We start from the raw sequence: 15,423 nt of genomic DNA, 5'->3' as shown, positions 1-15,423 counted from the left end.
GGGAGTGAGCTGGGCTGAGCGGCTCGGACGGGGGGACCATGGAGATCTTCAGCATTCAGCAGTTGGTAAGAGACTGGGAAATGGGGCCCCCAGGCTGGGATGGGGTCTTTGCACTGACCCACGGCATGGGTGGGTCTCGGGTTAGAACTGGGCCAGAGAGGGGGTGACGAAGGGTACTGTGGCGCAGTGCCGCAGAGGGCAAAGTAAAGATTAAATGGGAAGAGTAGCATGTATTTAAGAGTATTCGTCATGGCAACAGCAAAATCACCTCTAGCTTTGCTTAGGATAAATTGGCCAATATCCTAGCCATGTAGATAGGACAACCTCTTTTCAGACCTTTTGGCTGTCGACCTTTGCAGTTGACCTAACTGTTTTTCTGCGTAACCATTCTAATTTAGAAAGCCACAAACAGTCTTCTGGGGGGTATCAATTAACATATATTCTATTTTCTACCAATAGTAAATTATTAACACATAAGGCAAGATTTCTCTAAAAATTCGTCAGGGTAGCTCTTGCTAGATTTGTTGCCAGATGTGATTAGCCAGTCACATTGTTCAGGCCAGGACACACCTTCACTGCCTGAACTTCAGACTTTGGGCCGTAGACCATGGCTTGTGAGTCCCATTTCCATGCCTAGTAGCTTGGCTCAGCTGGGCCCCCAGACCAAGTGGGATTGTGGCTACGTGGGATGGAAAAACTGTGCACCCATAGCAATGGCATGGAAAAAAGTCTTTGCCTGCGGATCAAAGAGTGGCGTCAGGGAAGACGCTCAGTCCATAGGAGGGGCATGAACCTACCATGTAGAGAAAAGGGGGTGCTTTGCAAAGGGTTTGTTTCTCCCATGGGTAAGTGTCTTGTTTTCCCGCTGCTTCTTCCATCTTTATTCTTAGCACAAAACAAAAACATTCAAAACCTGCCAATGATGGGAGGACAGAAGAGTTGGCCTTTGATCAGCCTGGTGAGGAACTGTCCTGGAGCCGACGGCTTTGGGGATGGTTTAACAGCACCAGGGAGAGTGCGGCCCTGGCTGCCCGTGGGAGGCAGGCGGCATCGAGCTTGGACCCTCTGCTCCACGTGCCCCAGCTTCCCAGTTACTTGCCTGGCATCTTCAGGCTGGGCTGGAAAAGGCTCTGACCAGAAAGCTCTGGAGAGAGGCTATTTCCACGGCTGAGCATGGTGGAGCCAGGCTCTGGCCCACAGAAGGTGGCTGCTTCATATTTTGATGGAAAGGAGCATCGGGGCCCCGAACGCACTGCACTAGGCAAATTAAAATGTAGCACCCAGGCTGTCTAAACTCAGAGCTCAAAAATAAACAGGATGTCTTAGCTGGGCTCTGCCTTTGTGCAACGTAAGTGCAATCCTGTGCCGGCTTAGATGGAAATAGTCCATGCCGTTCCCAGCATTCCCCAACTGGCTAAGGTTTTCCCATGGAAATCAGCAATGGAAATCAGCTCCCTGGTTGGGCCAGGCTGCTGTTTCGCATTATGCAGGTTCTGCTAATCACAGGAAAGTGCAGACACTTGAAAACGAAAAACCCCAACCCTCCCTGCTCATTGAAGGAAGATCTTACCGCCCAGCTTTTTCTCTAGGCCAGCAGTGATACCCTCCCAAGTGCACCATTGCAGGCCTAAGGATAAGAAACTGCTTTTCTTCTCCTAAATTAAAGCCAAGATATCCAGGAGGTTGAATTATGTGCCTGCTCCACTGCCTGTGTTCGCCTCCGCCCCACGCAACTCGTCCCAGTCCTTCCCACCGGGTGAGCATGAGGAAGCCTGACGTTTTCTCTGCAGCTGCCAAGGGGCAAGTCCACCGACTCCGTGTTTTTGGGCCCGCCTGTGCATTTGGGTCCTTCACCGCACGCCCTCCCACATAAATTGCATTGCAGGACCAGTCCAAGAGACTTTGCTGCCCGAGATGTAGCAGGAGGCACCCTCCCCTCCTATTCCACAGACAGATGCTGTAGCTGAATTTCACTTAATCCGCTGCTTCTGTGGGGCAGGCCAGACCTCAGGGGCCACGGAGCTGTGTCCTCTGACAGAGAAGATCGGCTCAGGAGGTTGGTGCTGCCACTCCCAGGTCTGTCCCCCACCGCCCGAGGCCAAGACCTGGCTCTGCCTCATGGTGCGGCTGGCCCTGCCTTATCTTGCTTACAGATTCAGGCTTGTGGATTTCTGCTTTCCGATGCTCCCTGCGAGAGCCACCAGCACTGAGGAGGAAGATGCTGGCAGCCCTGGTGCACTCCGGAGCCAGACGCAGGGACTCGCTCGCTGGGGCACCAAGTCAGCGGCACCCCAGCAGCAGATCCCCTCCATTCTTGCTGTCACTCGGCCTGGAGCCCATGGCACAGCTGGCTCACTTGGGCCCTGGGCTGAAGCCTCTTATGAGTCATGGATTCCTTCAGTTGTGAGGCACACAACTAACCTTTCTCCCTCCCCTGAGCGCGATTCCACACTACGCAGCGGTTCCTACATGCCCCTTCCGTTATGGTAGAATATCCCCCAGATTTGCTGCCCCTGATTCACAAAAGGAAGAATTATGCACAACGGGCAGCGGCACATTTTAAGTGTGCTTAGCAATCTCATGGGGTGTGCTGGTGTGAGAAAGAATCTCTCGGGGGCTTCTGGGTATTCCGCATCCAGCCCAACTGAAGCCATCGGAGTAGGAAGAATTTCTCCCAAGCCCATGTGCCCCTCACCCCAGTCCTGAAGTCCCCAAGGCCTTGCAAGGCGCCCCCAAAGAAACAACGCTAGCCAAGCCCAGGGATGTGTGGTTAAGTGGGCCAGAAGGCCACAAGGCGCTTGCCAGCTGCTCTTCTGTGCAGGCGGGAGGGAATAGCCCCCACGCGTCCCTGGACGGCACAAACAAGGACGCGGCTGGCCCCGAGGTCCCGTTTGGGCGGCTGTGTCAGGCTGAAGCCCTGCTCGCTGCTGCACGGAGGTCACTGAAGCCCTCCGCAGATTATTCCTGGGCTCGGGGAGCCTAAGAAGGCAGGAAGCACGCCTCTTCCCCGTCGCGGTGACTGGAATCGCTTGGGGAGGAAGCAGCCATCCCTGGCATGCTGGGACTTCGGAGCTGTGGTGCCGTGCGGCTATCATGTTGCTCTGGCCAGCAGGACAACAGCGAGTGCATTTTGGAGAGCCATGTAAGGGGTCCCGTGGGGTCTTTCCTCGTCATCCTGAGACCCCAGGCTAGGCCTGCTGTGCAACTGTTTCGAGCAGGAGCTGGTGTCTGAATCAAGTAGCAAGGCTTTTTGGATAAAGTCCTGGCCTTAATCAGGGAAGGGGGCTGCCGCTTTGGCCCTTCTTCAACAGGCAGCTCTCAGGTCTCCTTTGTGGGGACAGGCAATCTGCCAGCTTCTTCTTCGAGCTTCTCTCCATTTTTTCCTCACAGCAACCCTGTGAGGTAGGTTGAGGCAAGAGCCAATGGCTGGCCCAAAATTACCCACCGAGCTTCAAGTGGACTACAACCCCAGCCCCCCTGAGTCGCAATCCAACACTCTAACCACTATGCCACACTGCCTTGCTAACATATCACATGGCAAGTGTTTAAATAAAAAGACATAGAAATTAGATACACGGGGATGTGTACCCAGACTTTTGAGAGTTGAACACTCAAAACCCTGGCCCTGAAGGACTGAATCTCATTTTTGGTTTCTCCCATATTCATGGACACAGAACAAGTCAGAAGGGGACCCCCCAGGCCATCTAGTGTGACCCCTGGCTCCAGCTGGCTGCACCCATGGCGTGCCTACCATTCAAGTCTCAAGATCTTTTTGCCCCGAGTAGGGAGAACCTGTCCCACCTTTCTTCTGTTCCTTGGTGGAAACTCAGGACCTACATCAAATGCAGAAGCAAATGCATGCCGCGTGCAGCCTGTGGGTGTGAGATATATTCCAGCCAGCCATAGGATAAGTTGGCGCCCTGGCGGCAACCATGGGGGTGCCCTCCGCGGTCAGGGCAGCCACTTCCGCCCGGCCTGCAGCTCCGAGGCGGCAGAGGAACTCAGAGGGGGAGGCCTGTGGGGGTTCAGTGGAGTGGACGGGGAGCTGGGGGGCTCTGCCGCAGGGCCGGGCTCCTGGCCGCTCCCCCAAGACCGAGCCCCGCTTCGCCTCCTCACTGCCTCCCCCCCGCAGGATGCCTCGCATCCCCCAAGCCCGGGCAGCCACACTTGGAGTGACTGGCTGTGCGTGGGCAAGTCTGCATCGGGGGTGGGCAGCGGGGACGTGCCCCCTCGCCCCTCGCCTTGAGCTGGTGTGCGCGATCTCTCTCCAACAGGCAGGTCCACCCAGCGGCAAGGGGCTGCTCGGCTTTTCCGTCTGCAGTTCTCTCCTCAAGGCAGGGAGGCAGGTTTTCAGCACCGTTTTTGGAGGCGGTGCGCAGGGGGCCGGACAGCTGCGATCCGCCATCCGTCAGGAAATCCCCTTCCACAAGCCACTGAGACGGGTGACGGCATTGCCCAGGCTCTGCACGGAGCTCCTTTTGCGTAGACCTGAGCGAGGGAATTTGCTGATAAGCCCCGACCCCTCAGCAAGATTTTCCCCCTCCATTGAGACGTCTCACTGCAGGCGCCCAACTGTCTCTGTCTGCCCTGTTTGTTGACAACGCGAAGCTGCCCTGGCAGGGTGCGAGCGACGGCATTCGCCTGGCATCACCTCTGCTCCTCGGCCAGGCAGCCACGGCAGATGAGCAGACGTATAAATAGAAGCGCTTCATCAGGCCAGCAGCAGCTGGTGAGGGGCGGGGGGAGCACGGCACACCGAGCCTGGGGACCTGGCATTATTTCCCCTTAGTGGAAGCCGAAGGCGGAAACCCTGCAAGGCCAGAAGCTTCCAGCAACCAAGAGCCCAAGTTGGGGAGTGTTCCTATGGGGGCGGGGGGGGGGGAATCTGAAGGCAGGGCAGCTCCGGACAGCGACGGGCTCTCTGGGGACTGCTGTGCATGCAGCAGGCCTGGCAAAGATTCGCAACGGGGCAGTGCTCAAATCGATGGTTGTCGTATGTCTACCAGTGGCGAGGGGAAGCGGGGTAGTTTACGGGAGTTTGTGCCTCCTGGCAGAATGCCTGGACGGGCTTAAGTGCTGCAGCACACCTTGACTTTGACGGGCAGGTGTGCATTATGAGTATAATTCACCAGCAGACCTTTCAGGTTTGAAGGAAAGCCTTTCTTCTCTGAGAAGCCACGGGCTTCCTGGCTCAGCACTTTTCTCCTGCTAGACCTGAAGTTGCTTCACTCGCCTCCATTACTCATAACCCCCTTTTAAACAGAACTCTGATAGATAAAGCAAATATTTACAATATACTTTTACGGTCCTTCCTTTACATTTACAGATCCTTGTGGGATCTGTAACCTCCCACAAGAGGTTATGAATTGCCCACTTGTGACGCGGACGTGTCTTAAAAGCGGACTTCTCCGGGCAGAGGCCGAGTTTTCCTTTGTACCTTCTTCCCTGTCCCTCCCCGTCAATGCAGACACCTCACCGATGGCTTCTCTGGTGCCAGGAGGAGCCAGTCCACCGAGTGCCAGCTGAGAAAAAGCAGCTGGCCCAGTTCCCCAGCTCTCGCACCCCTGCAATTCTGCAACAGTGAGCGATTCTCTCATGCAACGCTCGTCCTCCTGTTTGGGAGCAGAGGGGCCCTCCCTGTTTCTCTGGCCACAGAATGGAGAGGAAAGAGGAGATTCCTCCAAGGAGTCAAACCTCAGCGGCTCTGCGAGCCACATGGGGAACTTCGTAGGCCAGATGAGGCTGAGGGCCAGAGGGTTCCCTTCCTTGCTATGAACTCGCTGCAAGTCATTCCTTCTCACTGCCCTTGCCCTTTCTCCTCTTCTGTTGGTGATTCCACCTCTGCCCCGTTTGTCCTTCTCATTCCAAATTTAAACAACAACGCAGAAACGCTGCTGGTGCCACTGATGTGCCATGACGGAGGCCAGATCTCGTTGGAAGGCTCATGAGCAAAGTCCTTCAATTTGCGAAATGGGTGGGACGGGGGCTAAGAAAGGCTGGCCAGCCGGCCCCGTTTCACTTCTAGAGCCCCTTTCCCATAACTGGCTCCCTAAACTGATAAATGCATCGTGGTGCTCAGTTCTTCACCCAAAGGTGTGCTCCTCGTGGCTAAAGTGGCTGCTCGCAACAGGGCCTCCTCGGTGTTGGCTTCCTCCTGGATGGCAAGCGAGCATCCGGTTTGCTCCATCCTCGCCAGAGTTTGTGTCCCTAGTGGAGGGGATAGTCTAAGAGCGTTGTGTGGTTCATTGTCGCACATGAAACTGCACGCAAAATACGGGTTTGCTAGCGGTTGCGTTGGGTTCCACTGTCTCACAGTACAGTTTTTTGCTTTTTTGGTTGGGGGAATGCTGGTTTTAAATTTGACAAAATGGCCCGATCGCCTTGTGCATCTTCCATTTAAATATTGTCCATTGCACTATTTATCTACTCCCCTGAAGGAAACCTCAAGCAGATGCACAAAAAGGAAAGCAACAACCATCAATACAGTTGTGTCAAAACACCCGCACACTGCATCAGACCTGACACAGAGCAGTGCCACAAACTCCTTTCAAAACAGAACAGCACGGCAGGGCTGCTAAAATTAATGTGGGATTACCTGAGACAGTGGCAAGCGGAATCTGCCACAAAATGTCACAGCACTACCTGGGAGTGCTCCTGTGTGCAGCTCCAGCTGGTTATTTCCTCCAGAAAGGTCTGCAAATTAATCCATTGTTGTCTCTAAGAAACGAAGCAAAACAAAACAAAACAAAAGACTTGTGTGTGGCTGCAAACCTCAGAATTCTTCGGTGCATGCAGGACCCCTGGGCCCTGCTTTAGAAAGGTGTGCGAAAATAAAACTAGGCTTCACCTCATGCCTTTTCCACGCTAGGTAAGTGATGAGCGCTATGAGGGGAAAATGCGCAGTTTCGAGGGGCTGGCGAGAGGCACAGCCTGGGAGCCGGAAAGGTGGCGGTCCGGCCTGGCCAGCATGTGGGATGCAGTGGACAAGGAGAGGCAGAAGACAGAAGAGGAGAAGAAGAAAAAGGTGAGCAGGAAAGCGCTGCATGGGATGCTCCTGCGGGCAATAAAGGCGAGCAGAAAGGCTGTGAGAGCACGGGTGCCGCTCCGCACCCTCCCCTCCCCTCCCCAGCCAGGACGTGCTTAACTGTGCAAAGCTGTCCTGCAAGCCTTGGGTCTCTTGGTGGCATAAATGAATCTGTGCTATAAAGGGCCTTGCAAAAAAGTAAGAAATAAGTCCATAATTAGGAGTGAAGGAAAAACATCCAAAATCCACAGTGAGGCAATCGCTTTTTCAGGATCAAGCCAAATGTAGCGTCACTGCTCCGTATCATGCAAAAAGTGGGCAGAAGGGAATGATGAGGGCCTTTGCACTGCATGTGCTAATTTATAGAAAGAAATGCACACACAGAAATAATTACTAGATTTAAGTAGCAATATAGTCCATCTCACCATAGCAAGGGGAACTGTGACCAGTGAGCCAGGCCTCCCCATTCCAGGTGCTAAGTATGGATGGGCAACTTCCTTAAACTGGACTTAGCAGACCTTCAGATCAAGGATACGTTCGAAACTGAGGACTTTTCACCATAAAATAGGGCAAAGGGCCACTTGACATGCCACAATGTTTGTGCAAGCTTTGCGGCTCTTTGGATGCTTCCTCGGGGATGGATGTTTTGCGCTTTGACTTCCGAACCCTCCTGCTTGCATTGCCAAAAGTCAGGCCTGCTGGGGTTTGCAGTCCAACGCATCAGCTTGTTACCAGCTACGGGTGCAGAGTAGGAACACGTATCGCATGGTATGGGCACAATCCCATGTCGGTGCAGCTAGGAAACAGGGCCTCAGACTCACAGCGGATTGTTGGCTGCACCATCAGACAGAGGTGGCTGCAACTTAATGTTGACTCATGAAGCCCTCCCATGAGGCCACGAGTGGAAGATGGTGCTCACACCTTCAGGTGGCAGAGTGGGGGATAAATTTGAGCCCCGGGGCACTCCCACTTGCCAGGAAGCAGCCTTGCACAAGTCCCGCGGACAGGCGGGCATTGCAGCGCCTGCTGGATCGTGCTCCATTTTCCGTCCGCGCGAAAGGCGATGTGCCCCTTTGATTTAGGGACTACTTGAGGGCCAGGGAAAGTGGCTCTGTGGGAAGGCAGTGGTCCGTGGCTCTGATTGCCTCCCTCCCCTTCCAGCTCGAGGCATTCAACAATTCCAGACTGAAGCTTGACAGCCTGCAGGACTTGGAGGCCATCGTCCAGCTTCGCAAGACAAAGAAGAAAGTGAAGAAGGTGGTCCTTCCCAAGAAGCAAGAGCCAGAAGAGATTGTGAGTATCCTGCGGCCTGGCGAGAGCAGCAGAGCCAGGGCTGGGTGCCCTTCCCAGGGGCAGCTGTGTGGATGGCTGTCCAGATGGCACTGGTGCCTCAAGGTGCCCCTGCCGCAGGCTCCCTTCCTGGGAAAACGGTGGTTCACACACCCGCGTTTCGACGAGGCCCACTCTAGGCCGCTGCCATTTACTTTTTGGGGCTCGCCATGGGATAAGTGCTTGGAAACCAGCTAAGCCCAGGTGGCACTTCTGGGCTCAGCCTCCTCGCACCAGGCCGTGTTTATGGATCAGCACCAGCTCCCAGTTCGCTTTTGGGCCAATTTAAAGTGCTGGTTTTGACCTAAGCAATGTAGTAGCCGCAGATCTGAAGGCATGCCAGCACCCATCTGCACCGAGGTCTTCATCTGGGACCGCGATCCAAACGTCGGTGCCGAGATGGCTGCTCCTGGCAGCAGGACTGGGCTTTTGGTTATTTTTAGGTGCCACTTAAAATCATGTTCTTTTTTTCCCAACCTGGGCCAGCATTTAATCTGCGACATTCATTATATTTGATTGCTGCATTTTCTTTTTTCCCCCTTTGTTTTATTTTTCTGTAATTGGAGCATTTCTAGTTGCTTGCTGTTAGCTGGATTTGCAGTTTGCATTTGTGGAGAAAGAGGGAGAGCAAATGGTGCAAGAAAAAGACAGGATAAAAACTAGTCCGAGCCAAGAAATCACCATCTTCTCTGCACAGTGGGGTCTGAGCTCTGGGGCTTGACAAAGAAGTATATTCCTGCCCCAAGGGACTTGCAATCTTTATGGAAGGGAGACCACGGAAGACAGAGAACTGAACAGAGACAGGGTTGAAAGGGGTGGGAGAAGATGCATACATCCAAAACTATCCGGGGGGGATGGGGGGGACTGGAATTGGAGCACATGGGGCAGGCCAAAGCCAAGCGAGACTGAGTCTTGCCCCCGTCTCCGCAGACAGCGCCCGTGCAGCCAGAGCAGTTCCTTCAGGCGGCACTGGAAAACCAGGTTCTTGTGGTCAAGAAATACCTGGCAGATGGAGGGGACCCCAACGCTCACGACAAGGTACCGGAACGCCAGGCCCGTCCAGCTGCTCTGTCCAGCCCAACGCATCTTCCACTCAGAGGTTTGGCAGAGGAGGGAGAGGGGAGGCTGCTGAGCAAAGGCGTTTCCACATCAGCTCCTAGAGTTTGCTGGGACCCAACCCACCTTGCGCGGAGCCAGCACTTGGGAGCCGACAGGCGCTAGGCTGGGGTGGTCCTGCAGTCTTTTCTTTCCTGGAAGGCCAACCGTTTTCCGGTGCTGAGCTGACACCTGCTGGCCACGGCCATCGCTCTCTGGAGCGACGGCTGCCCCACGCCGACTCTTGCAGGAGCCGACTTTGCCCCTGACCGACACGGGGGATGTGGCCAGGCAGGTGCCGGTGGCTGAGTCATGGGCTGGTCCTCCTCCGGCGGAGGGAAAGAGGCCTGGCCCATTGCTCCAGCCCACACGCATCAGCCAACTGCTTCCTGAGACCTGGGCCGCCACCGCAGAGTATGGCCAATACTGGAAGCGGTCATAATCAGAGGACTGCTAGCCTTGCTGTAGATGTACTAAGGCTCGGAGTGAAGCAGATGGGTGAAATTAAAATAGAATGCGGAGCATTATAATCGTTTTATTTAAACATACATAAATTGCCATGCCCCTTTGCCTTGGGCCCCACCCACCTTGGAAACTGGCTCAAAATGGTCCCCTGCCCCCCATGCTAGAGTAAGGTTCCTTCCTGCCTTATGGGCTAGCCTGAAGTCCCCTGGGGGCAGTGGTGGGGAGCAGCCCCCCAAGCCAATGCCCTCCTTGCGCTGTTTCTCTGCTGCAGTTCCGATGCACAGCCCTGCACTGGGCCTGTTTGCGGGGCCACACAGAGATCGTGGAGAGGCTGCTGGAAGCGGGGGCTGTTCTGGAGCCGAGAGATATGGTGAGTTCCAGCCTGGAGGACCAGCTCTGGCCTCTGCCGCCTCACTGAGGTCTTGCGACATTGCAAGTGGCAGAGAGGATGGCGAAACGTCACCTGGAATCTTCCTTTCCCACTGGGCTGGCAGCACCCTGTGCACGCACCACGGGGAGCGTTCTCCTGCAAGAGAGCGTGGGGTTGTTTTCACTGCCGTTTATGTCAGACGGATCCACACATGCAGGGGAGCAACAGCTGGGGGGACTGCCTGCCTGGCCTGCACACCCAGCAAATGGTTCCCCATGAAAAGGACATGCCCTGCAAATAGGACAGGCACAGGAGGGAAAGGGCAAGCACTTTCTTCCCTGAGAGGCTCATTTTCTACATGCAGAGAGCAGTTTTAATTTTGTGTGGGAGGAACATTTGTAGGTGGCCTGCCCCCCTGGCAGTAGAAAGTCACCCGGCCCATCCTGCCATCCCCTTCGGTGACCTCTCAAGAAGAGCAGAATTCTGGGACGCGTCAAGGACGCAGCCTCCGTAGATTTGCTCGCCAGCTCTCCACGTCTGCAAGGCACTGTGCGTGCTAAAGCACGAGTACGGAGGGTGCCAGATTTCTCTGGCCCCTGCAAATATGGCCAGGCAGTTCCCTGCCACACACACACACACACACACACGTCCGGCGCGATTGTCCTTCCGCCGGCCTAAGGAGACCTGGGAACTGCAGTTGGCCTGGGGGGCTGAGAACTCTGGCAAGGGCAGCTTCCCGCTCCCCAGACTAGCATTTGGCCCCTGCCTCTGCCCCACATTGCCTCCGGATGGAGATGCTAAATGGCACCACATCTCTGTCCTGCGCTGCAGCTGGAAGCGACGCCGGTGTTTTGGGCCTGCCGTGGAGGGCACCTGGAGATCCTCAAGCACTTGATCAACCGGGGAGCCAAGATCTCATCCCGGGACAAGGTGAGTGGTGTGGCCTGAGCCCCCGTCGCGTCCAGGGTGCCCTCCCCTCCTGCAGTGAGCGCTGGGCGCTGGGTGGGAGAGCAGGCTGCAGGGAGGGGGGAGGGGTGCTTCCACACCTGCTCCTGGGTGGGGGCGCCTCCCCTCCACCTGGCCCTTCTGCTGGATCCAGCAAGGGACAGGCTGGCTCTCCGGCTGGGGAACGCCAAGGGTGTGCAGTCGAGGCGGGGGGCGGGCTTTAACGCACAGGCCTCCCTGGTGTGGAAGCCAGGGAACCAACGGCGAGGGAACTGTGAGTGTGCCCACCTGACAGGATACAGCCCGCAGAGGGCTAGGCAGGGGCTTTGCCAGTCCCCTGGCCCAAAGGGCTTCTGCCCCCCAATTCTAAGGGCGCCTCTTTGCCTGGCAGCTCTGGAGCACCCCGCTGCACGTGGCCGTCCGAACCGGGCACTCCGAGTGCGCCGAGTACCTCATTGCCTGCGGGGCGAACATCAACGCGCAGGACAAGGTACAGGGAGCCGGGGGCGGGGGTCCTTCCTCTCGCCAGGCCTGCCTCAGCTCTGTCCCCTGCTGCTAGCGCCCGGGACGGCCCCCGCCCAGGGCTCGCCCCTGGCTTGCGTTCTCGGGACTGGGGGCTGAGCGGAGCCCTTGACAGCGCCGCGCACTGGCGAGCCCCTTCAGGAGCGGCCGCTTCTGGGCGCTGGAAAGCTCCTTGGCTGCACCGCGCGTCACGCAGCTTGCATTTGTCTCCAGCGGGGCAAGCAGGGAGCCCAGCCGCCCGCAGCCCAGGCCGCACGACCCGCTGGCTCCTGCCGGGCGGGGCGGGGGCCTTTCCCGGCGCGGGGGCGAACGTGGGACGGGCTGTGCCTGCGCCGTCGTCTCCCAGCGCGCGAACCAGCCTGCGGCGCGGCTGATTTTGCACCCCGGCAATGGGGCGGTCTCCCCTGCCAGCCCGGAAGGAAGCAAGAGAGCTCGGTGCTGCAAGGGGGGGCTGCCCAACAGCTGGGGCTCCCCACTGCGGCTGCCCCAGAGCCTGCTCCCCGGGGCGCCGGCTCCACTTATCCAGCAGCAGGGCTGGCCCGGCCCTTCCGCAGCCAGAGCCCCCCCCCCCACCCCCAACGTCGTGCCACGGGGCAGGCACTGGCGGAGAAGCCAGCAGGCGCCCACCCCGCTCTCCCCATCCCGGCCAGGAGGGAGACACGCCGATCCACGACGCGGTGCGGCTCGGGCGGTTCAAGGCGGTGAAGACGCTGCTGCTGTACGGCGCCAACCTGGGCATCCCGAACGAGGTGAGGGCCCGGCGGGGATCTCTGCTGCCCCCGCGGGACGCCTGGCAGGTGGGGCGCCCTCGGGGCTCCATGCGCCCCGGGCTGGGAGGGGGGAAGCCTGCGCGGGCCCGGCGCCCGCCCCCAGCGCCACGAGCGCGCCTTCGCCGCGCAGACGGCTCGGCTCTCTGGGGGCCGGATGGCGGCTGTGTTGCATGCTCCTCTATTTTAAAAAAGGCCTCTGACATAGGAAGCCAGCATATCGGGACAAAGCCTGGAGCACAAGAACTGTGGCTCCGGGGCGGCACAGAAATGAAATCGCTCGCAACTCTTCTCCCTGCCACATGCTTTCTAAGCAGAGGGATTTTGTACGTGCACTAGCCGGCCCCACCTGCAGTCTGAAGTGGTATGGTCCACAGAGTTTCCACCTGAGTGAGGACTAGTCTCATGTTGAATGAGGATGGCAGACCCCTCCCATACATTTAACTGGCCTGGGGTGAGGAATAGGGTTAGCCCCATCCTTTCCAGCTGCTATCCCCCCAGAAAGTTGTCCATGCCCCTGCCCCGCGCAGAAATTCGTTTAGAAAAAGGAGATGGGCACTCAGGGCTCTGGGGAATAACTTTGGGGCTCGGGCCCAGCAGCACTGCAAAAGAGGCTGCCACTTCTTTTGGCAGGAGGCGGTGACTCCGGTGGACCTGGTGAAGGACTGGCAGACGGGCATCCGGGAGACGCTGCAAGCGTGTGCAGACCGGCAGCAATTGCCCATCAGGAGCCGCTGAGGGCGGGGGGCTCTGGGGTGGGGCTGCTGCCTGGAGAAGCCAGCCCTGCCCCCTGCCCACCCTGCCACCACTCGTGACCAACTCAACTGCCCTGTCCCACGGCCCAGTCTTCCAGGCCTGATTCCCTGCTGCTTGCTCGGATGCAGCAAGGAATGGGGGGGGGGGCTGCCTGCATCTTGGAGGGGGGCTGGAGTGCCTGGGACACTCACTCTGCCCCTGAGGTGCTGAGGGAGGCTCTGCTGCACCCAGGAATACCCCAGGAGGGCAGTGCTGAGCAGCCCTGCACCTTTCCCGGTCCCCTGGATAGGCCCGGGCCACTGCCCTCGTTAGGGGGCCGGGAAAACAAGGATGGCACAGCCCTGTGGCTTTGGGGCAGGACCCCCTCCCTGGGATAAGAGCCAGCCTGGCCAGGAGGGTCCTCGCTTGGCCACGGGAGCCCACGAGGAGGTGCCGCTTTTGTACAGGAGGGAGTGCAACCCCCAGTCCCACGAACTTCCAACGCCGCTCCATTCTACAGAGCCAAGATGATGGAAGTTCCTGGAGGAAAAGGCTTGGACAGCCCGTTGCCCCTGCTGGAATGGGACGGGGCAGAGGGGGAGGCGTGGGATGGCCGACTCCAGCTCCTCCTCTTGCCGGAGGCGCGAGGCCTGCAGCCTGCAGCCGCCCCTGTGCTGGACCAGAATTCCCATACTCTCCCTGATGGGACTGTCTGAGGCCTCGGGAGGAGGCTAGGCTCCGGAGGCCTGTCCTGGAAGCGGCCAGCCTTTGCGCGGCCCTTTCCCAGACACCCGGGCCCCCTCTGCTCCCTCTCTGGGTGCAAGAATCCCCCTTCAGCCCCCCGCTTTGAGGGCTGAGGAGCGGTGGGAGACGTTTGCACAGGACCAGCGGGCCGCTGTGCTCCGCGCTTCTCCCGAGATTCTGCCACCCACGAGTGCGAGCACGACCTCTCGGGTGCTGCAGTTTCCCACAGCGAGAGAAACGCCCCGGGCACTTCGGGCTTCTCCCCCTCCCCAACACAGCCCCCCCATTGCTCGTGCACGGACCTTGGCTCTGCTGGCCGGGCTGGCTCTGCGTCCAGCAGCCGTTCCGCAACAATGCATGATTGCAGGGGTGCGAGACGGGCTGACTGCTCTTGGGTGCACCTTCCAGACTTCGCATCAGTTCGCTACCAAATGCGTCAGGTCTCTGGAGGCATCACAAGCCTCTCCACAAGCTGCTTCCCTCATGGAACTGGGTTTCATGCACTCTGAAACTGACACTGCCTATTGTATGACTTTGCACGGAAACATGAACGAGCCCCAGAGCCCGGTTGGGTCTCTCTCAGATGCTGGTGACAGTGGCTTTGCCTTGATCTTTCTGCCCAGCTTGAGGGCGAATCTGGACTCTGGAGAATTAACTTTAATGAAACTGGCACCCCTCCCATGCTGCAGCCTAAAGGTGCAGCGTGGAGCGGGGGGAATTACTTGAATGATTGTTTGCAAAAGCAACGCAACGTCTTACCTCTTCAAGTCGATCTTGAATCCAAGTGCATCTCAAGCGATGCTCCAATGCTCTACTTTTCTAAGTTACTGACAAATCCAAGTACTGCTGGGCAAGCAGCACCATGCCATGTTGCCCAGGTGACTCACAGCCAGCGGAGCGACACCCGGCTTTTCCTAAGGTGGCCGGCACTGTGATGCGCTCCCTTGCGCCTCCACACACCTGGTCTCTCCGCTCGGGTCTCAGAGATGCCTGCTTTAAGTTGCTTTGAAACGGCACTCTGCTTAAGGGATCGCGGGAGGCCCGATTGTGGATGGCTGAAACTTCTGTTACTGAAAGGTTTTGATAATGTTAAGTTGGTGTGACACTTTTTTTGGTAAATAAAACTATTTCAAGCCATGTTTTGAAAATAGGGGGTCAATGAGAGTTTGTGTTTTTGCAAACTGCTGCTCTCCGTATCCCTTCCGTCCCCACTGCTGGAAGTTCAACCTCAAAGTTAAAAAAGGGGAGAACACACATTCAGGGAAGTCTGAGGCCTAGAGCGAGACACACACACACACACACACACACACACACACACACACACACACACACAACGGCCTGTCTCTAATGGATTACCAAATGTAGGCACCCCACTTTATCCAAACACCCCGTTAACAGAAAGCTAGCACATCAGAGAAATGAGTCAA

At 57.3% G+C, this 15,423-nt stretch overlaps 1 protein-coding gene across 1 annotated transcript; it reads left to right on the top strand.

The window, feature by feature from the left end:
- ANKRD23 (ankyrin repeat domain 23) lies at positions 1 to 13,255 on the top strand. The gene is made up of 9 exons (XM_044437362.1): positions 1 to 65; positions 6,869 to 7,024; positions 8,186 to 8,317; positions 9,284 to 9,391; positions 10,185 to 10,283; positions 11,115 to 11,213; positions 11,620 to 11,718; positions 12,401 to 12,499; positions 13,151 to 13,255. Exons 1-9 carry the CDS (start codon positions 39 to 41, stop codon positions 13,253 to 13,255), a joined length of 924 nt encoding a protein of 307 aa, XP_044293297.1. The 5' UTR covers positions 1 to 38.
- Positions 13,256 to 15,423: the final 2,168 nt, after the last annotated feature.

This window comes from Varanus komodoensis, unplaced genomic scaffold (assembly GCF_004798865.1).
Source record: "Varanus komodoensis strain SLA01 unplaced genomic scaffold, ASM479886v1 scaffold30, whole genome shotgun sequence".
NCBI classification, from domain to species: domain Eukaryota; kingdom Metazoa; phylum Chordata; class Lepidosauria; order Squamata; family Varanidae; genus Varanus; species Varanus komodoensis.
The sequence above is the reverse complement of the archived record's forward strand: the minus strand, read 5'-3'. Positions and strand labels throughout refer to the sequence as shown.

Excerpts from the sequence above, each read along its gene's own strand:
- ANKRD23 (XM_044437362.1), top strand. The coding sequence starts at position 39 with ATGGAGATCTTCAGCATTCAGCAGTTG. Across the intron at positions 7,025-8,185 it reads AAGAGGAGAAGAAGAAAAAG|CTCGAGGCATTCAACAATTC; the intron begins GTGAGCAGGAAA and ends CTCCCCTTCCAG. Across the intron at positions 8,318-9,283 it reads AGCAAGAGCCAGAAGAGATT|ACAGCGCCCGTGCAGCCAGA; the intron begins GTGAGTATCCTG and ends CCGTCTCCGCAG.